Source organism: Hibiscus syriacus, unplaced genomic scaffold, assembly GCF_006381635.1.
Source record: "Hibiscus syriacus cultivar Baekdansim isolate YM2019G1 unplaced genomic scaffold, ASM638163v2 tig00112813_pilon, whole genome shotgun sequence".
Classification (NCBI taxonomy): Eukaryota; Viridiplantae; Streptophyta; class Magnoliopsida; order Malvales; family Malvaceae; genus Hibiscus; species Hibiscus syriacus.
The window spans coordinates 229,035-256,943 of record NW_024063407.1 but is presented as its reverse complement, the minus strand read 5'-3'; the positions used below and the strand labels follow the sequence as shown (position 1 = coordinate 256,943).

The 27,909-nt window shown below is 35.3% G+C and overlaps 2 protein-coding genes, 1 long non-coding RNA gene and 1 pseudogene across 3 annotated transcripts; 1 reads left to right on the top strand and 3 right to left on the bottom strand.

Moving 5' to 3' along the window:
* Window positions 1-9,901: 9,901 nt before the first annotated feature.
* On the bottom strand, window positions 9,902-14,060 carry LOC120183816 (annotated as a pseudogene).
* On the bottom strand, window positions 12,273-12,777 carry LOC120183824. Its single transcript, XR_005521970.1, has 3 exons — window positions 12,736-12,777; window positions 12,538-12,590; window positions 12,273-12,447 (listed from the first exon to the last, which is right to left on the bottom strand). It is a non-coding gene; the product is annotated as an uncharacterized LOC120183824 (long non-coding RNA).
* Window positions 14,061-14,663: 603 nt separating the features above from the next.
* Window positions 14,664-15,349, top strand: LOC120183822 (54S ribosomal protein L19, mitochondrial-like). The gene has a single exon (XM_039188441.1). It carries the CDS (start codon window positions 14,726-14,728, stop codon window positions 15,191-15,193), a length of 468 nt encoding a protein of 155 aa, XP_039044372.1. The 5' UTR covers window positions 14,664-14,725; the 3' UTR covers window positions 15,194-15,349.
* Window positions 15,350-17,571: 2,222 nt separating this feature from the next.
* Window positions 17,572-26,375, bottom strand: LOC120183818 (epidermal growth factor receptor substrate 15-like 1). Its single transcript, XM_039188437.1, is given in 14 exon segments — window positions 17,572-18,912; window positions 19,340-19,457; window positions 19,647-19,953; window positions 19,956-20,012; window positions 20,173-20,241; window positions 21,025-21,139; window positions 21,222-21,293; window positions 21,436-21,534; window positions 21,629-21,700; window positions 21,934-22,008; window positions 22,388-22,614; window positions 22,708-22,923; window positions 24,285-25,467; window positions 25,960-26,375. Coding segments are annotated over 14 exon segments (3,678 nt in total). The 5' UTR covers window positions 26,098-26,375; the 3' UTR covers window positions 17,572-17,982.
* Window positions 26,376-27,909: the final 1,534 nt, after the last annotated feature.

Here is a 27,909-nt window from a genome sequence, read left to right as displayed (position 1 = left end):
TCTAACACCGTTCGACCAATATTTCCAAAACTAGCACCCTTTCTGCTGAGTTGGCAAAGGCGCGTCCCCGGAGACGCGCTTTACCCGTGTTTTCGCTGAGTTAGATGCCACGTGTGAAAGGCGCGTCCCCGGGGACGCGCCTTTGCCATATCAGCAGACACATGTGGAAGGCGCATCCCCGGGGACGCGCCTTCCATTAAATGTCATAAATGCCCCCATCCGTTTTTCCTAACTACCCCTCCTCCTCCCCCTATATAAACCCCTCAACCCTCACTCATTCTTCACCACCAAATCATCTTCTCCTCTTATATAACTCAAATTCTCCAACTATTTGAGTTTTAAATTTGTTATTAGTGGTAATAATTTTTTTATGTTAGATTTTTAAATAGTATTATTTTTTATATTAATATATTTATGTAAATTATTTTTTTATTAAAATAATATTTATATAATTATTATTTATTTAGAAATTATAATTTTTTGTAAATATTGTTTTGTCTACAGTTATAATGGAAAACGAAATGCTGTTGCGATTGGATATGATCATATCTCCAGACATTTTAGCGATATGGTAATATTTTTTATAATTAATGTTAATATTAAATTTATTTTTATTTTAAAGTTATTATGAATTTATATTAATTTTTACTTTTTATAATATATATTATTTTGGATGCTGATCGTATTTTAGAAACTTTTATTAAAATCCACGATACCGACACCGGAACGTATTTTGCCATATTTGGCTTCTGCTGGGTTGGGTATATTGCAACATTATAGGCGGTTGCAAACTCGAACCTGTCCTAATTTCTGCATGATTGAGGGTGGAGGCCCGAGACACACACTTTTCACTTCCATGTGGAGAGGCAACAATTACATTGGAGGATGTCTCTATGCATCTGGGGCTTCCGTCGACGGAAATATGATGTGTGGTATGGCGGATGGTGATTGGCAATCAATGTGCATTGATTATCTTGGAGCTGCTCGCCAGAGTTTAATGGAGGTAGAATAGCTTTATCTTGGTTGAAAGCTAATTTTGAGGTTTTAAATGAAAATGCTTCAGAGGATCAAGCAAAGGCATGTGCTCGGGCATATATTCTACGAATAAGAAATGTGTCGGGCGACGAATTTAAGAAAACTGCTATCGGTGGATGTCTTCTGCTTCTACAGGCGTGGTTCCGCATGCCTTTCTTATGCCGATCGTGAATGAACCATACGTATTCCCCTTATTGTTGAGGTAATTTTCGAACTAAATTTTAATTTAAATATTTTCAATTAAATAGGGTGATATTTAGTTTATATTATATTTCATAGGTGGTCGATGAAAAGAAAGGACCATAAAAGTATACCTACTGGGTTAGAGGAAATTCGTTTACTTATTGATACGAAAGCTGGGTCTGAGGTATGTTTTTAATTTGTTTAATTATTAATATTTTAATTAAAATGGTAATTTCGAACTAAATTTTAATTTAATATTTTCAATTAAATAGGGTGATATTTAGTTTATATTATATTTCATAGGTGGTCGATGAAAAGAAAGGACCATAAAAGTATACCTACTGGGTTAGAGGAAATTCGTTTACTTATTGATACGAAAGCTGGGTCTGAGGTATGTTTTTAAATTTGTTTATTATTAATATTTTAATTTAAAATTTAGATATAATAGAATATTTTTTATTTTTGAATTGTATATTTATATTTCAGTTTCAGTGGATAAAAGAAAGATGTAACTGGGTGGTGAGACACAGAGATTGGATTGCGCTTGGGAGAACCGATATACACTGTTGGCCCATCGACAATATTACGCTGAAAACTGGTCATATGGTTACGGATAACTATATGGATGGTTTAATGAAAATGGGAAGCCGTTTCTACTTTCGGCGGAAGCACGAGGGTTAACATTCCTAGGCGCCGAGAAAGTCGTCAACCGTCTCAATATCATCGTCCCCCGACGCGTGGACGGAGAGAAGGCGCTACCGGTTCTGCATCAGTCCCACCAACATCCTTATTCGTCGATGCCGCAGGGGTACATGCCCAGCCCTCACTCATATGCCAAGCCCACCAGTTTATATGCCATCTTCGCAGGTTACATTCCGAGCCCGCAGGGTTACATTCCTAGCCCGCCAGGTTACATGCCTAGCCCGCAGGGTTTTATACCATATGGAGGTGCATACGACTATGTTTAATGATCCAGCATATGTTCATATGCATCTTATTTGGCTGGTGGTGCTTCTCCGCAGACACCTCAATCTTCATCTGGATCACATACATCGATGTCAATGTTTCCACAGTTTCCACAGTTCCCGGGGAACGGTGGGATGTTACTAGCACTCCTCCAGGGTCGTTATTTTATACAGGCCCTTCAGCCCCTTCAGCGTCATCTACACCAAATGAAGAAAATGCTGCTGATGATGATAGTGAAGATGAGGAGACTGAAGAACAAGTTCCACGAAGAAATCCTCCGAAATAGGCAACCACCGCCATGTGGAACTCATTCGAGAAGACGACATCGGTGATCCAGTTATTTAATGTTATTTAAATAATTAAATTTCAGAATTTTATGTAATTGGTTATGTTATTTAAATGTTTCATGGTTGTTACATACTATTTTTAATTATTTTTTTATTCACATTTAACATTAAATGTTTGATAAATGTTTTTAAAATACAAATTTATTATTCGAAATTTAAATTTAAATTTAAAAAAAAATAAAAATAATATTATTCAAATTTAAATTTAAAATAAATTATAGTATTCGAAATTTAACATTAAATTTCAACTTAATATTCCAATTGTATTCGAAATTAAAACTTATATTCCAATTATAGTTCACAATACTTAAATTGAAATTAAATTTATCCATACTATGATTTATCAACATATATAAAACGTATACATTAAAATCAACTTATGTTGAGTTCATCGATCGACGGAATCAACCAAGAGGGGGGTGAATTGGCAATTTATTCAATGTCACATTTCAATGCTCATTCCATACAATTTCAATGTCACAATCAACTTATCACTTCACATTTATTCAATTTATCCATAACATTTTATCTAATTATTCAAACTTCACACAACGTTTTAATTTAAGTTATTCTTAACTGTTGAAACTTTCAAAAGAAGTTAAATTTAAGTTATTCCCCGGGGACATGAGTGACAATAGGGCAATGATAACTATTCTCTGACGAAATAATGGAAGGCGCGTCCCGGAACGCGCCTTCATGTGAATAGTGAATAATAGGTACTGATATTCTAGTGTCCCCGAGGGACATGAGTGACATAATAGGGCAATGATAATATTCTCTGACGAAATAATGGAAGCGCGCCCCCGGGAACGCGCCTTCATGTGAATAGTGAAATAATAGGTACTGATATGTCTAGTGTCCCCGAGGGACATGAATGACATAATAGGGCAATGATAATATTCTCTGACGAAATAATGGAAGGCGCGCCCCCGGGAACGCGCCTTCATGGAATAGTGAAATAATAGGTACTGATATATCTAGTGTCCCCGAGGGAATGAATGACATAATAGGGCAATGATATATTCTCTGACGAAATAATGGAAGGCGCGCCCCCGGGAACGCGCCTTCATGTGAATAGTGAAATAATAGGTACTGATATATCTAGTGTCCCCGAGGGACATGAATGACATAATAGGGCAATGATAATATTCTCTGACGAAATAATGGAAGGCGCGCCCCCGGGAACGCGCCTTCATGTGAATAGTGAAATAATAGGTACTGATATATCTAGTGTCCCGAGGGACATGAGTGACATAATAGGGCAATGATAACATATTCTCTGACGAAATAATGGAAGGCGCGTCCCCGGGAACGCGCCTTCATGTGAATAGTGAACCGATTATATACACTATTATATGCAACGTATTATAAACTTTCAAAACAAACTTCAGTTCACAATCTTTCAAATTCTCAATTCCCAAACTCTAAATTCTCAATTCTCTGAAATGAGTTGTCTTTCTGCTGTTGTTTGTATGATGGAGAGAAATTAAGGAAGCTGAAGGGGGTTGTTTTTGAGTCAGATCATATATCCCTTAACCTTGAAGAGAAACATCACAAATTGAGGAGTTAATCACAAAAATTTCGTTAAAGATTCGTGTAGCAGGCCAGAAGACTATCTTCACTTCAATACAGTTCCTACGAACTTTTTCCGCTCACGTATACATCATTTCAGCTTTCAAACGATGATGATGTTTCTATGATGGTTGATGCTCATATGGGAGTTCACAATCTCTTATTGAAATGTATGCCACTTTTATTGAGGTTCGTGTAACTCGTGGTCTCTCATATTCCTCACTTTGGCATTGCATATCAAACTGATCAAGTGATAGCCCGACACAACTTATCTGTAATGATTTCACATCATTAATGGCGGATCCAACGCCATATACCATGCCATCAAGTTCAATAGGAAGGCATTCATCTGCAACTGCTTATGATCTCAACCCGTGGCTTCACCAATAATCCATATGGAAACATCTCTTCTACTTCAAGGGGCAGACATTCATCTGCCAATGTTTTCGACTTACATATGGAAATGCCAACGAGACGACAGTCTATTCACATCCCACATGATCAATGGCCTCAAGTTCAAGGGGAGGACACGCAAGCGGAACTTATTTGACCTCAACATTGGATTACGGAGGAACCCTCATCTCCACCAGAAGAACCTCTTCGGGAGCCAGGTGCAGATGGTGCTGAAACGGGATTATTCGTTGAACTGACTCACCACAGTTCAACGTACATTCTGATGATGACGAGGATGACGTTCCGATAAATACAACACCAGCCGAACTTCCTGCACATATGTATGAGGCTGATTATGATGCAATGTATGAGCCTGAATTTCCAGATCTTCCTGATGTTGGCAACTATGGACTTCAATCATCAGTCAATGACGGTAATTTACATATTGGAATGAAGTTCGCATCGAAGGAGGAAGCAATGATGGCAATAAAGAGTTACAATATTCGTAACTCAGTTCAGTCCCGAGTTGATCGATCTAACACGGAGAAATATGTCTGCTACTGCGTCCAACGTCACAACGGATGTCAATGGATGGTCCGTGTATCAAAGAGGAAGAGGAAGAACAACTTATGGGAACTAACCAGATACAACGGTCCTCATACATGTTGTGCAACAGGTATAAACCAGGATCATCCCAACTTGGACTCCAACATTATTTATCAAGCAATCATGCCCATTGTGAAGCAAAGCTCTCATGTAGCTGTTGCAATGTTGATTTCTGTTATACAGTCACAATATGGGTACACTGTCTCATATAAAAAAGCGTGGTTGGCAAAACAGAATGCCATTTGCAAACTTCATAGCGAATGGGATTCCTCTTACAACGAGCTGCCCAGTTGGTTTCATGTTGTGCAAAGACTTAATCCCGGGACAATTGTTGAGTTCGAAACTCAACATCATTACGTGAATGATCGAATGGTTCGCGATCGCTGCCAATTTTACCGAGTCTTTTGGACTTACCCTCAGTGTATAATGCAGTCAGTACTGTAAACCAATTGTCCAAATTGATGGTACTTTCTTGTATGGGAAATACAGCAAGTTTTATTATTGGCTGTGGTCCAAGATGGAAACCGCAATATTCTTCCTGTTACGTTTGCCCTCGTTCAAGGAGAAGACACTGAGTCTTGGGCTTTTTTCCTTAAAAATTTACGTTTACATGTTGTCACCAGGGAACGACTATGCATTATTTCAGACGGAGCCGGGATAAAAGCAGCAATGGACTCTTTGGGTACAATGTATAGACTCCACATGTTCAACGTTATTGTGTCGTCATATGCTGCAAACTATTACGGAAAATACAAGAAGAACGATGAACGTCAGTTAGTCGTGCGGATGGGTATGTTACTTTTTCCCAATTTTTCTATCAATCTTATTACTTATTTATACTTCATATTACTATTACATATTCCTAAGGCTTAGGTTACGAACTCTTACCTCAAAGGTTTGAGTCGATGCTACAAGAGCTGTTTGGCAAAAATAAGAAGGGGTGCGAGTACATTATGGACATCAGCAAAGAAATGTGGACAAATGCATATGACGGGGGGTATCGCTATGGTCATATGACAACAAACTTGGCTGAAGCAATAAATTCAACCTTAAAGGGGCGCGTCATTTACCAGTCACAGCGTTGGTCAAAACGACTTATTTCGTTTGGGTCAACTCTTTGCAAAACTCGGTGGACAAGCTCTTACTTGGATGCAAAACGGACATATTTACCACCCAAGACTAGTAGCCGATTTACAGAAAAAAATGGCTACATCAAATGGGATGTTAGTTACAAATTTTTCTCGCACCCGTGAATTGTTTCGTGTAACCGAAATGCCAACGTCCACTGCAAGGGATTGAAGCTAACTCTTTCAGAGTTAATCTGCAAGAGAGGTGGTGCGATTGTCGTTTCTTTCAAGCACTCAAATATCCTGCTCTCATGTCATTGCTGCTGCTCACATTCGCATTTGGACTACAAAAATTATATTGATCCCGTATACCAACTTTCACAAGTTTTCAAGGTATATGAATTTGAGTTTCCGCCCATAGGAAACGAAAGAGACCCAAATGAGATTCAAACTTGGCTTACAATTGTACCAGATCCATTGCTATTGAGGGACTCGTCCAAAATCTACTAGAATACATTGTGATATGGATATTCGGGAGAAGTCAACAGAACAAAAACGATGTGGGCATTGTAGAAACATCGGCACAATAGAAAAAAAGTCCAGCTCTGTTATCATCATAACCGTTAACTCTTATGTAATTAAAGTTTTTAAATGAATGTTTTATTTCTAATAATTTAATGTTATTGCATTTATATAATTTGTCAATGTGTACACCTAATAATTTTTTTTAACTTTTAAATACATAAATATATTAATATATTTATTTAATATAATATTTAATATTATTAGTTATAATTTTTTTAAAATTATAATAATTCCACCTTCTAAGTAGAGAAAATATTAAATTAAACAAATTAAAAGTTATTAAAAATTTATGTATACGATGACACATTTCATATTCTGATTAGAGGATTAAATTATTAAATTAAATTTTCAATAAGATTAATTTTATAAAATATGTCAGTCTTGAAGATTAAATATGTAATTATACTAATTATTAACTTATGCATCAATATTTCGTTAAATATTGATATGAGATGACTAGATTGATTGATAACATTAAATAATTAACTGATAAAATTAATAGATCGATAATCAAAATCAAAAATACTCGAAACTTGATAATTCTTACATTATAATCGAAACATTTACATAATATATTATTAATTTATAATAAAATAAAAAAAACTATTTATTATATAATAAAATACGTGTCTGCTGAGTTGGCAAAGGCGCGTCCCGAGGACGCGCCTTTCACGTGGCATCCAACCAGCGAAAAACACGGGTAAAGCGCGCCCCCGGGGACGCGCCTTTGCCAACTCAGCAGAAAGGGTGCTAGTTCTGGAAATATTGGTCAAACGGTGTCAGAAAAGTAAAATTATAATCAAACGGTGTCGTAAAAACCCCAAGGCGAGGGCATTGATGTTTGATCTGCTCCAGATTTCTGACTCGCTATCTGCTCTGCTCTCGTTGTCCTTCTTTCATTTTATTTATATTATTTTCGAAATTAAGACAAATAAGAGTAATTTATTAGTTGTCTGTGTTGGATTTCTGACATCGGACGGAGTATGTATGAGTAGGTCTGTAAACGAATTGAATGTACACAGATGTATGTTTAAGTTCGTTCATTTAATAAATAAGCGAACACGAATAAAACGAATAATTTTTTTTTGTTCATATTTGTTTATTAAGGAATATAACTTGTTCATGTTCGTTCATTTAATAATAAACGAACATAAACGAACACGAACATAAACGAACACGAACATAAACGTTGGAGACCCTACCTTCCATATCCTTTCATGAAAATAGTCGACAATGCAAATCAATCAAATCTACAGATAAATAGCGTAAGAGTTGATTAGCAGTGATGAATGTTTGAATATCAAATATTTCGATCGATCTTTTAAAGATATTAAATGATTCACACGACTTTAATTTAACGATATAACATTTATCTTAGTGGTCCATGATTACATATAAACAATCATTTTCCACTACGTTATTCTAATAAATTCGTTGGCTAAAAGTTTTGTGACATCAATGTCAGATTTTAGTGAGGTTTGTTAATAATGATTTTTTCCGTGGCAGAGTAAAAAATTTAACAGCATGAAAATTTCGAACGGTACAAATTGTATTATACAAGGCAATAACATAGATCCGAAATCCCTTCGATGCTACATATAATAACTGTATTGCTAAACCACCATTCAAAATTTCAACGTACCTAAAGTTTACTTCACAACTAAAAGTCACACAAGAACTATGAAAACAAAAGTTCATTGTCAAAGTGTATTTTCTACTTATTAATGGGTTCTTCGTGAAAAACTCATTACTTCCGCTATTACACTCTTTTGCAGAAATTACATAGAAACCTTTATTTTGTTTTCAGGCAAATTCTATATATTTTCTCTTACTGATGCTCATATACTTCCGATTGTTATCTTTATCTTCCCATCTATTTCTAAAAAGAAGTATGATGTTTTCTTGAGTTTTTAGATGTAAGATATCCGCAATAACTTTACATCAAACTATTAACCAAATAAAACAGAGAAAGAGATGAAAATATACCTGTAAAACTTCAGATTGCACTATAATATAACTGTTTTGATGCTTCAGCGATCGTCTCCACTCTCTAGTGAACACTAGGGTTTGGGAAAAAAAAGAGAAAATGAATATAGGTGCGAGGTGCCTCACGGGTTAACATATTAGATTTAATCTTCAAATAAAATTGGGTTAATTATGAAATTGGTCATCAGAATATCAGATTAATTAATATTTTAAGATACTTACAAATTGGTCACCAAAATTGATTTCAGAAGATTGGGTTAAACATAAAGATTATATAACGAACATAACCGAACGTTCACGAACGAGACCTAGTTCATGTTCGTTCATTTGATTAAACGAACACAAAATTTTGTTCATGTTCGTTCATTTAATAAATAACACACGTAAACGAACTTCCCACGCACAATTCGCTGAACGTTCAGTTCATTTACAAGCCTATGGATGAGGTAAAACACTGAAAGATGAGAATGAGTTGCTAATGCTATTCAACACTATACTACTTTGTTTTCTTCATTTTATCCAGCAATGCCTAATACTTGATTTGATACAATAGAAGCACCACATTCACATTCACGTTCCGAAAAGGACAGGCAAGCCCACTCCTCTTTAGTCTTTCACTTCACAGTTCACTCACATTTCATCATCTTGCATTCATGCATGCATGCTCCATCATTATCTCCATTGATCATAATTATTATACTCTTCAAATTATTGATTTAGTGACAATAAAGTATATGAACTTTAAATTTATTAACATTGTTAAGAACATATTTAAATTGAAAATCCTATACAGTTTAACCGTTGAGGTTTGAAATTAGAAATGGGGTTGTGTAAATTGGTTGATACGACATGGTAAAAGGTTAAAAAAGGACTCTTTCTTCTCTGTCAATACCATATGACCCTTTAGTCAAAAAAAAATACGTGTGACCCACACTGAGTAATCATGTGAAATCAAAGCAAAGCGGAAGGTGTATATTTGGGACGTTAATTACGTTTACTTCTAAGCTGGGGTCCCATGTGTTCTATGAAGAAAAGAATCAAGATTGGCTTATGGATATGCATAAAATAATCAATAGGTCCACTCGAGATCATATCTTTCACATATATCAAACAATATATCGTTTATATTCTTAAACATTTTCTCCTCTGTGTATGTTAATGTTATCTTTTGGTTCTAGGTAATAAGAGTAAGCTGCAGTTTAGGGTGGTTTGGTTGGGTTCCACAACCTCCATGTGGATCCTCACTGCTTGCTGTACACAGTAAAGGCTGTACACTGGTCCTTCTATACCATATCTGTTAGTTTTATACAAACAGTGCCAAAACATTATATTTTCTTGCCTAGAAAGGGATTGAAGTAAAAAGACACAAGGGACGTGTATAGATAATCCAGCATAAAAAGAATCCAAGTTTCATACTTGGGCACAAACACAATGAACCCGTTGGACCTTATCTTCACTATCCTGGCTTCTGTGTCAGTCGGCCCGCAGCATACACAAATTCAAAACATGGGCAATTATTCATAATGGTATATGCAAGGCTGTTTCGACTAGATGGGAGAGGCCCAAGGCATGTACCGGTTTCTGAAGTAAATGAGAGTATGGAGCTCCACTGAGGCCCTGCTTGCCATTTGGGCATTCCTGTGTCTATAATTCAGATCTAAAACAGGTAAAATACATTGTAAAGATTGTTTCCAAATCCAAGGAAGCCTAAAAAATGCTACGAAAGAACACAAGAGTTACTATCAGCAATACTAGTTAGTTGAGCTCTGTCTTGGAAAACTGATGGAAGCTTATCAATCCCTAGGGATGCAGCAAGCAACCTGTCACAATCACATCTGCAAAGAGAGGAATGTTACATACTCGATCGATAGTATCATAAAAAATATATATCAGCAAGAAAAAGAAAAAGCAACAAACAAAATGTTATTCACAAACCTGCATATCTCCTAATAGGAGAGGTGAAATGAGTATATAGGGGAGCTGCAAACCCATAATGATGACATTCTGGAGGGCTTAGATCCCCACTACAGAAATAAACAGCCTAATTTGAAATCCAAGGCAAATTAGTACAAAGTTAAAACATGCCTCACCCAAAAAATCATCTGGAGATTGAAATGGTTTTCTAGCTAACTTAACCTGTGTCATACACTTAGTTGCCATATCCGAATCAACTTATTAAAGTAAGGATCATCACGGTGCAAGACAATTTTTACAGGAAGTAGAAATCAACTATGGAAGAGAGCGGCCAAACAAATACATGAACATGACCCTAACAAATATTAAAAATAAATAAACAGGTAAAAAAAATCAGAAGCCTGATAAGCTACATGTTGGACAAAGCAATGCCTAGAAAGGAATCATCTAAGGTGGTACATCAACTATGCTGTCAGACATATATATCATTAAAAGGAATCTTACCCAGCACGGTCAAGGGAGTCAGCCAATGCCTTGATGATGCAACATCCAAGTCGAGTCCAACAGCAGCAGCAGTGCACAACAAAGGTTCAAGCATCTCCCTTGTAGAAGTTGGATGACGCCTGAACCAAAACCCAGTGAAGCAAGACAAGGTGTCAAACAACAGCAATATCATTATCAAGAATAGCCACAACTCCAGAATTTTCCGTAAAAGGTCCAATATTAGATGGTAAACGAATTTTCTCAATTATGAACCTTAAAAGTATTCCGAATTCATGAAGAGATTAGATGGTGTACAATATTCACAATTATCACCTGTTAATGCATTTTATGATTTAACATCTTGGACCAATGATTTGTATTAAATATACTATCGTGCAATTTAATTTATCCCATGATAAACAACTCCAGTGACAAATTCACACAGGATCATCAACTGGTTTGGATTTATCTGGCATTTACAGAAAACGTAATCATTTTCTGAGGGGATAAACCTTAACACGTCTGGATTTTGGGATAGCAAAGTGTTATGTAAAAAACAAGTTTACCTTAGTATCAGTGAAGAAATTTGAGGTATATAGCATGGCTAGTTCTTCCTATGAAATCAGAATATCAGTTGATGATCTTTCAACGTTCAGTAAAAAAAAAAAAAGATAACAAATCATGAGTTCATAGTAGAGAAATTTCGAAGTTAGCATCAGAAGCATAAAAGAATATTCAATTAATCCAGCAGATTGACAAACTCCAACTCAATCTCTCCTCAATAATAGTATGTTCTTTCCCTATTAATAGCTCTATTAACTAACAATCAACTGCAAAAATTGGGGGGGGGGAATATAGGTGATTCATAGTATGAAGCTTGAATACACCGCATGTAACTCTCTTCGGCTACCATTCATCCGTGAGTCACACCCAACTTTTGAATGACCCATTCCCACTAACAATTTACTAAAAGTAGCAAGTCTGGCTAGGTTTTTACTATGTAGGCCATGGACAATAAACAAATGACTACACATCGAAGACTTAACATGACAAATAATCTACTGGGTCATAAACTACAGAAGAAATCTATCTTAAGAGGGAACCTGTGATGCATTATGTCAAAAACAAGTTATCACAATAACTAAACGAGAAGAAAATAAACACTTATCATTGAAAATTAGTCGAAAGGCTATATTAAAGCACCTATCATCCATCCTAGCCTCCGCTTCAACATAAGACAATGCAGCACATGATTTGATATTACTTTTTGTAAATCTAGTCGAGATAATCTCCGCATCAGGCGACATTTCCTGGAATTGATGTGAACATAAGTTTTTATTTATTGAAATGAATACAGAAAAGTGGCCATAAAATTATTTGAATAATTTAATAGCGCATACCCAAATAGCTGAGAAAGCTAGCCTTTCTACATCTGCTCTAAGTGAACATATATCTGCAAATAATGATCTTTAGTACTTGAATATCAGAAAAACAATTCAAAATCCAAATATAGAATCCATCAATCCAATAAAACCTTTTTGTTACCATAAGCAACTCTATAACAAATTCGGAAGGGGAAAAGGAATACAAAAACTGACCTTCTGTCAAGGTTTAGGAAGCATGTCAATCCGGTGCTCAACGGGTTTCACCATCCATGTACTTTACAAATGTGTCTCCGTTAACAAAAAGAAAGAAAATAGCAGATATAAGAGCTTGAAAATAAAAGCATTTTATTAGCGGCAGTGAGCGAAAATAAGTGAATTTGAGGAATGAAAAAAGTAACTTATGGAACTGATTACTGAAAACATAGAACTTGTGGAGAGGATTGGTGGAGAGAGCTCTAATTCTGTTGTAAACGGCCATGTTCTTGTTCTTAACCTCATTCAGCACCACGGACAGTAGTACGGCGTTGTCCATGGAAGGGTTCTCCAGCAAGTCGATCTTACAACATCAATTAATAATAATAGCAATAATGAAAATGTTAGTATTTGGGAACACAATGAAATAATCAGTATAATTATATTGAGCCAAAAGGAAAACAAAGAAACCTGTTGAAGGATGACATTGCTATCAAGAACAACAAGGGGAGAAGCAGCATCCAAAGGGGCATTTGAAGTGGAAGTGTCGCATGTTTTGCAAGCAGCAGCTCCACCGTAAATGTCATCTCTCAAATATATTTCTCTAACTTCCTGACCCACCCCAATGCCACAACCAAATCAAATACAACCAATCATCATTATAAACAAAAACTAAAATGAATTTGTTACATAAGAACGAGTAAAACTCGACTCGAAAAACTGATTTTTTTAAAAAAAAACTCTATTCGAATTAACTTCAAGTTATAATTTCATAAACTCGACTTTAATAGTTTAGATTGAATTGTAAAATACAAATCGACTTGTAACTCGAATAACTCAAAAAAAATTATAATCATTTTATTGTATATAATTATGAAAAATTATTTAAATTATAATCAAATAATATGATAATATTATAAATATTCACAATTAAATTTAAACAATAATTCAAAAATTCGATAAAGTCGGCTTGACTCAAAAAAAATTAAATTAAAGTTATAAAATAACAATCGTCAACTCGAATAACTCAAAATTTATTTTTACTTGGAACATTCACCCCTACTGGGATAGGATTCCATATTTTCATTTTTATGTAATAAATATGAATAAATTGAAGAGGAGGAGAGGCGTGTAGCAACCTTCTTAATTTTGCCGCCCTTGGTCTTCCTGCTGAACGTGTTGCTTTTCAGCATATTTTCTCTTCTTTACTGACGTTTTCTGCCTCTAATGCTAAGCGCTCCTCTCCTTTACACTTCAAGTTGGAGTGCAGAAGCAGCAAAGAATCAAATTACTAACTAAACAAAGATATTAGATAACTGAATAAAATAAATGAAATTCAATGAACGCCTTCTTTAATTATTCCTTTTGAAAACCTAATACCCCAGCCCAATAACTTACTTCTTCCTCTCAAAAGTCTCTCGAGAATGATAAGAAAAAGGTTTAGAAATCTCAAGTTATAAAAAAGAGTCCAAGTTTACTTATAGTCACTTTACTATACTGAAAGTTGGACAAATCGACAATAGCATGAATTGCCAATGTTAAAATAATGATATGAATTTTATACCGTAAGAAATTCATCTCAGTTATGCTATAAAATTTAAAATTAAAATATTCACAATATTATTTCTAATGATAATAATTAAATAATTTTACTAATTTAGATCTACTAATAATATCATAAAAGTAGATTGATCAAACTATATTGAATAAAATTACAAGGGCTTAAAATGAAAACGTGAATATAACTATAAAAATAGAACGTTGAATTAAAATTGGAGCCAAGATTAATGATAATGTAAGTCAAAGTTATGAACATGAATCATGAAAAAGATAATGAAACATATTAAAAAGAACTTAAATATTAGATTTTTGTACAGTGAGGGACTAAACCATAATTAAACTAAAATAAAATAACCTTTTATTTACTTTTTACAGTTTACTGCTATATTTATATTTCCGTCGGCCCATTGAGAAAGTACAGAAATCAGTAGGTAAGCAAAATCAGAGAGGCATGTCGACCCTGAAAGAGATCCTAACGCGGCGTCCAGTGGCGGCGACCATCAGACTGACAGTGCCGGCGGGAGGAGCAAGACCTGCACCGCCTGTAGGGCCAGCCCTCGGACAGTACCGGCTCAATCTAATGGCCTTCTGCAAGGATTTCAACGCCCGAACCCAAAAATACAAGCCCGACACCCCCATGGCAGTCACTATTACCGCCTTCAAAGATAACACCTTTGAGTTCACTGTCAAGTCTCCGTCCGTCACGTGGTACCTGAAGAAGGCGGCGGGTATCGAGTCTGGAAGCAGCCGGCCAGGCCACGTGATAGCCACCACGTTGTCCGTCAGACATATTTATGAGATTGCCAAGATTAAGCAATCCGATCCCTATTGCCAATACATGTCCCTGGAGAGTATTTGTAAGTCCATTATTGGGACTGCTAATACTATGGGGATTAAGGTGGTCAAGGACTTGGATTAGATTTTTTATTTCCTTTTCAATCTTAAATTTTGCAATGGCGTTTTTTTGTTACTGCTTTGGATTAGGTGCATCTTAACTGTTCGACATATTGTCTGTGTGGGAAAACCTTGGCATGTCTGTTTGAATGATTTCGGCAACTTTCGAACATCATTTCAATTCACTGCATCATTTCTGAATTGTTTTAATTTTCCCCGGATTGAACCTGGAAAGTAGTATAAATCACAGGAGACTCTTTTGTATATGCCAGATGAGAAACTCTAATAGCACTCTACTTAAATCTCTGATGTATATGCATTTGGTATGAAGTTTCAGAATCGAAGTGTTAATCGAAAAATGATTACACGCAAACCTCTTGAATATTTATATTCTGAACCAATCAAGTTTCATACATCAAAGTTTTAATCAAAAGAAGTGCCTTACAACAGCCTTAGAAACCTTCCAGTGGACCTAAAAGCTCGCAAATTTCACCCACTCTTCATCCTCCTACCCTGCTTTGATCAACGAGCTTTTTGCTCGACATTGTCAAGGAACTGCTCGACAAAATACCCACTCCATTATGTGTGTGCCCCCCAGTTGAAGATGTTCTTGTCAGCCTTGTTCGAGGCCGATTGCAGAGAGGTTCTAGATTTGGCTTCTGTTTGGAATACCCCTCTTGTGAAGTTTTCAATTAGAGCCGGGTATATGGGTTAAGGCCCACGGGCTACCCGTTTAACCCGTAATCCGTGAGGGTTTCGGGTCTCAAAAATTGAAGATCGTTTAAATTGCGGGCTTTTTAGCCCGGACCGTTAAACCCGCGGGTTTAATGGGTATAATCGCGGGCTACTCGTTAAACTCGCTAAAGTCCGCTTAATTTAAAATTTATACAATTTTAGAGAAAATAAACTTAAAGAATTTTATAGAAAAAGAAAATAAATTACTTATAAATATGATGTTACTTATAATTATTGTAGTTCTTAAATTTATTAGGGCGTTTATCATAATTTTACCGTTGCTTGATATTTTTTTCATTTAAATATACATCATTATAATTTTGGTATTTAAAGATTTTTTATTTAATTTTGACCTTTATTTTTTCGTGAATTATGTTATTCATTTTGTTCTTTAATTATAAAAAGTCACGTGATATTCTAATAATATATTACATGACACGTAATATTTAGATTAAAAATAAGAAAGAAAAGTAAATGAAAAAATTGAAAACATACTTTTCAACTTTTAAAGACTTTTACAAAATAAATATATTTTAACAAATTAATTACTTATATTTTTATCAATTTTAGTATAATTGTATCTTTCAAATTTACTCTTATACTGTAAGAATTTTATTTTATATTTTCATATTATGTTTTAGTATTTCTCTAAAGTATCCATAAAATACAATTATTAGGAACACTTGACAACTTTCTTGTTAGATTTGTATAATGTGTTTGACTTTGTTGAATTTTTATGTTTGAATTTTTGCTTTCAGACACTTCTGTGCCTTCATATTATAGCCTTGAATAATCGTGTTTTATAAAAGTATAATGTGGTTATTGTTTTATTTGTTTTTCAATTTGGTGATATAAGTGAATATTGTTTTTTTAATTTAAGTTTAAGTAATTATATCATTATATATATATATATATATATTAATGATTAAAATATTAAAAAATTATTATTTTATAATCATTTCTGGCTATTTAAAATAAAATTTAAATATTATTTATTATTTTGACGGTGTTACCTTCCTTTTCAAGTTGCTCGATCATTTTTAAAGGTATAGTAAGTTAAAACATTATTTTTTATTACATTTAAAGCATTTAAAATTATTTTTATTAAACGGGCCGCGGGTAAACCCGTTTAGCCCGCGGGTTAAATGGACGGGCCGCGGGTCTTAAAATTCAAAACCGTTTATGAATGCGGACTTTTTAGCCCGCTCCGTTTAAACCCGCACCGTCAAAATCAGCGGGCTAAACGGGCGGGTAGCCCGTATACCCACCTCTATTTTCAATATCAGCCAATTGGTATTTCAATCTCTTACTGTCTAAGATTCCCTCAATCTTGGGCTTTGCCTAAAGAATGTAGCTGATTTGATGTATTATTTGGTAGGCTTGGCTGTGTTTTTTTTTTTGAAGTAGGGATTATATTTATATTGATATTGGCATTAATCATTATAGGCTAAAAACAAAAGACCAAATTTTGGTTGCATTTGCATTTTAGAGTAGGCCATTAGATTTTGAAGTTAAGAAATATTGTCAATGTCGACCAAATTTGTGATGTCAGAAAAAAAAACACAGTAAAAGAAGAAAAAATGTCAACTAAATCATCCTCTACAACATACCATCAAAAGCAAACATTCAACAAATAAACATATACTAAAAGAAATAAATAAAGGATTGTTATCCAAAAACAAAAACAAAAATCATTACAAGGCCACTGAGTGCATGAGAAATGAGTTTATACAAATTTTACGTTCATATGGCATACAATGATTATCACCGACGATTTGGAAATAACAACATTACGTGAGTCCAGACCCGTCCATAAACAAGGAGAAGAAGAAAAAGCACTAAAACTAAAAAACTAAAAACAATCAAAAGAAAGAAAATGGCATCGGTATAAAGATGCAGATAAGGGAAAAGAAAAACAAGACTTAGCACAACCACTCCTTTATCCAGACGCTGTATATACTAATAAAAGAATCAAAGCCGCCAGACAAGAGACCAAAATCTAGACCTACAAGGCATGATAACGTGAAACACCCCCCAGCCGTCCATTCAATTGCATTTATATTATTTATGTATTTATACCTAAAAAGCACTCCATTTATCGGAATCTTTCCTCGGACTCTGACTGTCCAGTGATGTCCTAAATGGCCCCGTTGACCCAAATGGATCGTTGTCATCAAACGATGTGAACTCATGACTGTGATCAAACCCTGTAGTGCTTCCCATGGAATCAAACCTTGATAGTGATTTGTCAGGTCGATCATGTGCGTTTAATGAATTAAACCCCGAAGGGGGGAACCCATAACCCTGATCAAAGTCTGTTGAGCTGCGCATGGAATCAAACCTGTCAAAGGTGCGGGGTTGAAACAATCCACTGTCTTGCATGTTGAACGAATCAGACCTAGAGAAGCTGTCAAACGAATAAGCATCTGATCCTTCACCAAAACTCTGTTGGGAATGATGATAAGCAGGGGTGCTCGGAACAGAGTCCGCAAAAAGAGACGAGCTCTGCCCCTTGAACATGTTATCTGCATAGGCAGGAGTGCTTGGAACAGAATCTGCAAATATGGATGAAGTCTTCCCCTTGAACATGTTATCTGCATAGGCAGGAGTACTTGGAACAGAATCTGCAAACAAGGATGAACTCTGACTCTTGAACGTGTTATCCGCATAGGCAGGAGTGCTTGGAACAGAATCTGCAAACAAGGATGAACTCTGACCCTTGAACATGTTATCCGTGTAGGCAGGAGTGCTTGGAACAGAATCTGCAAAAACAGATGAGCCCTTCCCCTTGAACATGTTATCTGCAAAAGCAGGGGTGCTTGGAACAGAGTCTGCAAAAATAGATAAGCTCTTCCCATTGAACATGTCACCTGCATTTGCAGGGGTGCTCGGAACAGAATCAAAAACAATTGGACCTTTCCCTGGGAACAAGTTTTCTGTGTGCGAGGACTGTGTTTTTATGCGCTTTATATTGAAGTCGCCAAGACCAAATATAGAGTCATCAGTCTCCTGCAAGAATTCTCTTTAGACCAATTTGTGATTCAAAATACAATTCCGACAAATCTTTTCAAGACACAAATAACATCCGTTGTGAAATATATTGAAATCAAGACAAACAAAAGAAACTTCGATATTCAAAGAAAGAGATAAAACAATATAAGGTTTCCTTTGATAAACTAAGTTGACACTAAAAGGTCCTGAGATATAAAACTAGAAAATTGTAGGCACTGCTCAACATCGGCTAAAAGACCAAACAATAAATTTTCGTCATAACTGAAACATAATTCTTTTTCATTGACAAATCTGAAACTATTAAGTGACTAAGAAAACCCAAGCCGAACAGAGAAAATTAAGTTTCATTCTCGATTTGGCTTAAGAAAGAAAACAGCCTGCAATTTAATCTGAATGGGTGCTGCAAGACAAAAAATCCACTAACCTTGCCTCTTTCATTGTCAAAACCCCAAACTGGGTTGAACTGAGAATCAAATTTTCCCCAGCTATGTTCATCAAAACTCATGTCCTCAGAAAATAAAGATTCCGCACCACCCTGATCCCTGTACAGGTATATCACCAATTAGTCAATAAACCATAAGCCTAAAACATCAAACACTTGAAAGGAAGAAAAATGAAAAAGAAGATAAATCCCTACTGTACAACCATGTGCAGGTTCACTGCTTGCAGAAAATGATGCAAGAAGAATTGTAGCTGGAGAACTACATAATACTGCAAACGAAACAACACACCTTCTAGGTTCTTTAGCGAGAGCTGAGCTATCAGCATCATCCGTTTTCTTGGCGTGGGGGGACCCATAAGGATCACTCGTCTTCTGAGCATGGGGAGAACCATCAGCACAAGTAGTCACATGGATATCCTGCAATTCTTGAGATTGCTTATCTGTTGTAACAGCTGGCTTTTTGGACAGGCCATCCTCACTTTGATCAAGTGCTAAGTCTTTCTCAGGGATCCTTTCACTTGTATCTGGAACCTTATCTGAGTTAGCATCAGCAGCAGTTGTAGAAGCTGTTTCTTTTTTAACTAATGAAGATTTTGGTTTGGAGGGGCTATGACATTTTGCACATCAAGTGTGAGCTCCTTTACAAATGTGAATCCTACAAGGAGAATCAAGTCATGATTCATCAGAATAGAATACAAATTACACTATTCAAAAGATATTCTATACATTATGTTCAAGGGCATGCCAACTATTATTAAATAAAGGTCACCAGACAATAGGTTGGACATCAAAAGATATGCCCTACAAGCACATACCTTCATCTTCAAACTTATCCCAATCTTCATCCCAATCAGCTGCACTTTCTTGGATTCCAGTTTGCCAGCCTTAGAAAAGTTGACAATGAAGTGCAAAAATCTTAGGTATAAGCTTATATAAAACACATAAGAATAGCTGGACAATGAAATGCTAAAAAAAAAGTAGCCTGATTAAGAAAACAAATCCAATTAAAGCTCTCCAGATATCTAAAATTTACTATAGTGAAAAAAGAAAAGATGAGGGGAAACCTAACAACCACATCCAGCTCAATGCAGATTAAAAAGCAAATAAAAAGACACTGTGGTCATATCTTAACATTTGCATCCCTCGATTTGCATTCAAACGTTCTAAGTTCTAACTCTTTCTTTTTCTTGATCTCCAGTTCAACCTTTAACCCTGTTAAACAATTTCTCTATGCTTCTAAAATATGCATCCCTCAATTTGAATCCTAAGTGGCTATACCTTATCACCTATAGGAATTGTCCCAACTTGGAGATGGAATATCCACATTTCTAGGTTTGGCGATGGAATATCCAAATTTTTTTGGTCTCCAGTTCAACCTTTAACCCTGTGAAACAATTTTCTCTATCCTTCTAAAATATGCATCCCTAAATTTGAGTCCTAAGTGTCCATACCTTATCGTCGATAGGAATTGTCCCAACTTGGAGATGGAATATCCACATTTCTAGGTTTGTCCTTTTACTAAATGTACAGTCTATATACTGCATCTTTGATTAGCTCAATCTAAACCCCCATGATTCAAGTGTTTGTCTCCAAAGCATATGGAAAAGACCATAGATCATAAAATAATTATAACAAACATAGACCGAGACTCTGAGAGGAAATAATACCAAAAGGAAGCTCCACCAGTGAAGTTGGTTTAGCACGTAATCCATATTGTTTGCAACGTTCATTAAGAGATTTCACTAATTCCTCCAGACTTGATTGTATTTGATTTGCGCGCTCCTGCACAAGCCAACAGAAACTACACTCTTACATACAAGTTTCCACACCAATGACTAAATTTAAATTTACATATAGATAATACCTGGAGAGCACCATCCTTATTGTCACCATGTTCTATTTTGACAATTGCCTGATACAATTCCATTTTTTCCTCCTGCAAGTGATTCAAGTCAATCTGACAAAAATTTCTAATGAAAGCAAAGCACAAGAAATTTTCAGAAAAAGGAAATTCAAGCATGGCCACCAAGCCAACCAACCTTTAGCTATCACTAAAAACATAGTAAATTCCTAAATACCTGAATATCACGAAATGTGGACTCCTCGATGGTTAACCTAGAGGCTACATCTCCAGACAGCCTGTATTTCTCTTCATACTTCTTCGCCAATGCTTCAACCTGAAATACAGAATAGTTCAACTGCCCAACAACAACAAAATACCAAGCGGAAAGTAGATTGAATTGTGGAACATTGAAATAAAAGGCAAAGTACCTCTCTTTTGTCAGCAGAGGCTCTTTCAGTAATCTCATTAAGTCGATTGTCACATCTGCTTTTATATAAAATCTATTGTCGAGTGGCAACAAGTGGAAATGAAAAGGGAAATAAATCAATAGTCTGAAGATGCAACATCAAAGACAGCAAAACATATGCATTTTAATAAGAATTTAGTTCAAAGATGATTCCCATCTAAGGCATTCTTATGTCTTTAGAAAACCGTGTTTAATCCCAAAGAGATCAACTGTAGTTGAATGATGAAGGCCTTGCAATAATCATAAAGACAAAAGGAGCATACTTACAAGTTCCTGCATCTTAGCACGAAAGAATTCAGTTTTTTCTCTTGAATCTTGTATCTCCTTTTCCAGCTCTTCAACCTTCAAAAAGAAAAATGAGGCCAACTCAAATTCTTGAATAGATAATATCAAGATTCAAACATTTCAGAGAAAATAGAACCTAAAACGATTATAAAATTGTAACAGTTTATATTATATCACATTTCACAAGCAATTGCCTAGACGAAGTTACTTTAAACATCTCTTAGGAATAGCGAAAAATGAAGATGAACTAATCAGACTTTTTAAGTGGCAGTCCAACACATGAGATGTCATCTATATCATTGATTGGGGAAAGGAAGAATAAAAATAAAAGAAATTTCATGGAAATTAAGTACAAATGAATCAAAAGGGAAAGGGCTGGGGGTTACAATAAATTACACATTGGCTACTAGTAAGTCACATAGAAAAGAGGAAATGCCTTTTTATTTGCATCTGTTGCCTCTTTGAACTTTGAGTTAAGAGAATCTTGCTCCTCTTGGCTAAGTTGATCTACAAGGTTCTTTTCCAGAACTGGAACCTTGGACTTTTGTGGAGCAGGTGGCGTCTGTGCATCAGTCTGAGAAAATGACACTGGCCTTGGTAGTCTTCCCCTAGCAGAAGGTAAAGGTGGCCGTGGAGCAGTAATAGCTTGTGGTTGCAGAAAACCTATAAAAGATGTTTTTGTAAAAGGAGATGATCCATGAAGAAAACATGGAAAAGCAACATACAGAATAAATATGACACAATAGAAAACAATACCATGAGCAGGCCCCCAAGCTACATTTCTGTGTGAAACTGGAGGATGACCTGAGGTGGATGGAGTCTCATCAGATATGAGACTATTTGGGAGCACTGAAGGAAGAAGGCGACCTTCTCTATAGCGTTCCATCAAATAAAGAGCAGTACAAAACTCTCTCAAAGAAAGCATGCTGTCATTATCTTGATCAGATAGGTCCCACACCTGCTTTAAGACCTCTGAAACACCAATAATAATTTCAGAATAACCGTTGTGCCTCATAAAAGGAACACAAAATTATTTCTGAATTTACAAGAGCTATAGGATTCTAAAAAGAGTTGTAACTGCTGATAAGGAGAAATAAATTAAAATAAAAAGGTTAAGGTAGTAAAATAATTAAGAAATGAACCAAACTGGTTTCAACTACATTAACTTTTTAACTAAATATTTTGTTAAAATGATTTCCAAACCTAGTAACCCAAAGTGTACGAAGGAAAAACACAAACACACTGAAATCATTGAATATTGATGTTCTCAATGATTTATCAATAACATTTTTAACAATCAAATTGATTGATGTAAACCAAAGAGATTGACTTATCTTTAGAATGAGGGAGAAGCCAAACCAGAAGGGAAAAGAACGCATAGACACACAAAAGGAAAAGAAAAGTACTTTAACAATATTGGTAACGAAAGAGAGAACAAAGCCCGTAAAACTGCATATAACCTGGTGTAACACTATACTTATTGAATACAGTGGTCTGGCCGTTTAAAATTAATAGCTATAAATAACTAGATAGATTAACATTTAATTGATCAATAATAGAATTCGTTATTAAATACAGTGGTGTAACACTATACTTACCGAATACAGAGGTCTGGTCATTTAAAATTAATAGTTATAAATAACAAGATAGATTAATATTTCATTGATCAATAATAGAATTCATTATTTTACAACAAGCCCTACGGCCCTACCTGCCTACCTTGAGTTTAAGATTAACGGCAAGGCAAATTTTATCTCTCTCTTTATTCTTCATTTTGAAAATTTCAATAGAAACAAAGAAAAAGTTTACGCACAAACTCTACTTCTGACCTACTAGTGCCTTGGGCCCAATTACTTCATCGTGAACTCTTGTTTTCCATTGATCTCACTATCATGATTTTCCTTTTACCGTGTTTTTGTTTCATCAAAGTTTTTAGTTCATTTCTACCATTAATACATGCCATCAAAAATTAAAGATGCTAACAGTTATGTTTCAGATTTTAACAAGGAGACATTCACTTAGAGAATAGTCCCTAGAATAGTACTTGTACAGATAGTGCCTTGAGAAAAGCTATGTCAATTGATTTGTTAAAATAATAAAAAGATTGTCATCTTTATACTTATAGGTAGTTAAAAAGATTGTGACTAGCTGTCCAAAAAAGTAACTAAAAAATATAATATAATCTTAATGATCTGCCAATTATATCATGCAGAGTCCGCATGTTCCATTGCACTATCACCATAAGATTTTAAAAATAAGAAAAAAGGTATTTTAACCAACAGAGTTGAACTAGTAAATGATAAAACAAAAGCTGACAGCCACTCATAGCCTACCTCTTGGAAGCCTCCAGCTTAAGAACAGATTGCGAGCCTGATCACCAGTAATCTTTCCATCTCTATCAGTGTCAACTTGTACAAATACTTTTGTGTACTTTTGTATATCAGATTGAGTCATCTTTGGCCATGGGGGCTGAGACCGAGTTGATTGACCAGAAGACAAATTCCCATGTCCAACAGGAAACCCAGTTGAACTAGATGCAGCACTGCTTGGACCTGCAGCCTGCTGGTACTGTCTCCCTGTTGGATGGCCTGGGTGATACTGACCACCCACAGGCTTCTGAGAAAGTGCACCCTGCAAAGACTCAGCTGGGCTTGACTTTGCAGAAGGATAGGGCCCAGAAGCTGGAACAGAGGTAGTTGAGACAATGGAGCCAGTTGCAGACGATGTGGTTGCCAAAGAAGTTTGCTTTGATTGTGATGAAGTTGTAGAGAAAACATCACCAAAAAGAGAATCAGAGGCAAATCCGTTTCCCGAAACCACCAATGCCTTGGAGTCCCCTGCTGCTAACTCATTGGATGGTATGGATGAATCCTTTGGTTTTGGAGCAGAAGAGGATATCTGCACAGGGGTTGCTTGTGGTCTTGGTTGCATAGAAGGTGTCAACCCCAAATCTGTAAGTCCAAATCCTTGGCCTGTAGAAGGACTTACACTTCGGTTTTGAACTTGGTTACTGAAATCCGCTGTGAATCCACTTGAGCTTCCACTTTGCCAATTAGTCGAGGAATATGATGTTGGAAGACGAGGAGGAGCCACCATGTTACCAGCCCTCAGCTCGCCTTGTGCAGCAAGTGCTGGTTGTATTTGTGATGAAGAACTGGGAGGCATTGCTTGAGGTTGCCTCACAACTTGATTTTGCAATGGTTGAACATACTGCTGGTTTACACCCACATTGCCAAGACCAGGTGCCCCATTGAGGCCAGAATTCTGGGATGGCACAGATGAGTTGCCACTGGACTGTGAAGTAACAGTTGCTACCCGTGGGTGTGGTGTAGGTGTGGCAGCAACGTTTATTTGCGGAGCAGGAATCTTAGCTGAAGCAGGGCCATACAGTGCAGCTTTGACCATCTCTGGTGTTAGATCTCGCTTACTTTGTGCCACAGTTACAAGTTTAAGGGCATTATAAAATTCTTGTCTACCAAGATAACCCAGTTTCTTCTGGTCAGCATACATCCACACCTGTACAGAACAGAACATTAACAAAAACTCAACTGATCGCAACTAAAACTATTTTTCCAAAGACTAAGAGTTCCCTAAAAAAGCAGATGTGTTTTGGGGGGGGGGGGAAGGGCTACCGAAACCCTGCGAAAGACAAAAACTCACAAACAATTACGAATTCAAATCAGATTAAGCTGTTAAGATTAGTGTAAACCCTATATCGATTATGTATTTTTGTTATGCTTTCTCTCAATCGCCAGATAGTTGCCAACATTTAAAAGCAACAAATTGTAAGAAAAAGATTCCAGTGAGCATTTAACCAATCGATTAGAGCCAAATCTGATGAAGTCCACCATTTTCAATAATTAATAGCTCCTAACGCTAATCAAATAGAAACATTGTAAAATTGGCGGAATAAAAAAATAAAATCTGATCTATGACTCAGGAATCACCAAAGAAGAAAGGAAACTTGTCAATAGGTAGGAGAAATATGAAAACAAAGAGGGAAATGACCTGGGCGAGAACTTGTTTGGGCAAATTGGAGCCTTGAAAAAAGGCAACAGCCTCGGCTCCGCTGATCTGGCCGTCGCCGTCCAAATCCGCTTTCCTAAAATAAGCATCGAATAGATCGGTCTGGTTTTGCGCCGCCATTCCTCAATTTCCAGTCAATCCGAATATTTTATGCTGGAATTTGAATTTGAATTTCAATTTGTATTCAAATCCACGAATACATGAAACATAATCGAAATCAGATGGGAAATGGATCAATAACCATAGACCATCCAGTTCCACACTTGAAACATGGAACATGAAACTTGGAAGGCCGATGCCGAATACAACGAGAGAGGGTGGCCTGTTTCTCTTTCCCCTTTTTCTTTTTTATGCCTATCTTTCTTTCCCCTTTTCGGCTTTCGTTGTTTGTTGTTGAAGATGTGCACCGGATGAAATTAAAAAATTATTAAACTTAGATCACCTGTGGTAAAAAAATAATAATATTTAAAATTTGTTACAATTGCAATGTTGGATAAAATATTATACTATATGTTTTATGATTATAAATAATTATTTTTTATTATATTTACAATGGGAACGAATCAAACATATTTTTATATAAAAATATATTTATAAAAAGTATTTTTATCAAGTGATTATGAGTAGAGTAGTAAGAAATATATATATATATATATATATATATAATTTTATTATGTTCGTGTATATTTCGTAAGTTATTGTTGTTTTATTTAAAATCTATATGAAAATATGAAAAAGATAATAACTCACTTATGATATTGTTAATTAGTATTTTTGTTAGTGATTTGGTCGATTTTTTTATTATATGGATAATTTTATCCATTAATTCTATAGATCTGTAGTTTTTTTAAATTTTAAAATTGACCTAATTGAAAAAAGTAACCTATATATTTTAAATATATTTATAATATATAATAAGTTAAGTCAATTGAATATTCTAAATATATTTATAATATATGATATTTTTATACATTTAAGTTAAATTAATTTAGTCAATTAGTCGTATGATTTAAAATCGGATTGATTATAACGATTTAAGGTTCGATCGAAATATTGATTATTCTCCCCTAATGAAATTTCATTCTAATAAAATAAGTTGCGGGTTCGAGCATCATCAACTACATTTGTATTCACTATCGTAGATTATATGTTTTAACATTTGTATTCACTAAACATGAACCAACTTACCTCCGTAGTTAAAGGAATTGTTGTTGTTCTTAGAAGTTACGGGTTCGAGTACCATCAACTACAAAGGTGATTGAACATTTATTGTCAAATGAATAAGAGTACTTATAACAGATACTATTTTATAATCGACTTTAGCTTAATTAAAAAAGCATTTGCTTTCACTAAGTTATGAAATCAACACTAATATATTCCCCTGTAAATAAATAGGGGTTTTGCCCTAGTTTTTCTTTTTCTTTAGACTTGCGTCGTTTGCTTTTATTTCTGTTTTGTTTGGCTGACCGTGATATTAGTATTAGTATTAGTATTAATCGTCCTTAGTAAGTATTCATTGTTTTATTTTTTTATGTTATATATTTGATTTTTTATTCTTTTTAATTTTAAAAAATTATATCTTTATGATACGTTTTCGTCCGTCTTTGACACGTTTTAGTCTTTTTATCATTGTTTAGTTGATCTTATCGTTTAATTTATTAAGACTAGATTTGACATCGTCTCGACTAATAAGATGACATTTATTTATTATCATGTCGGTCTGTTTGCTTTGGACCCGGATGAATTTGAATATGTGGTTTGCGTTCAGAGATAATTTTCTCACGATACTCAACTTTAATTTGCAAATGTAGGTGATCTTTCAATAGTTTAATCCATTGTTGTGGTTCGTTTATCGATGCAATCAGATTTATTCACATATTTATTTTGTTTGGATTTTTTATGAGTTTTTAACTTTTTTCTTATATGATCTTT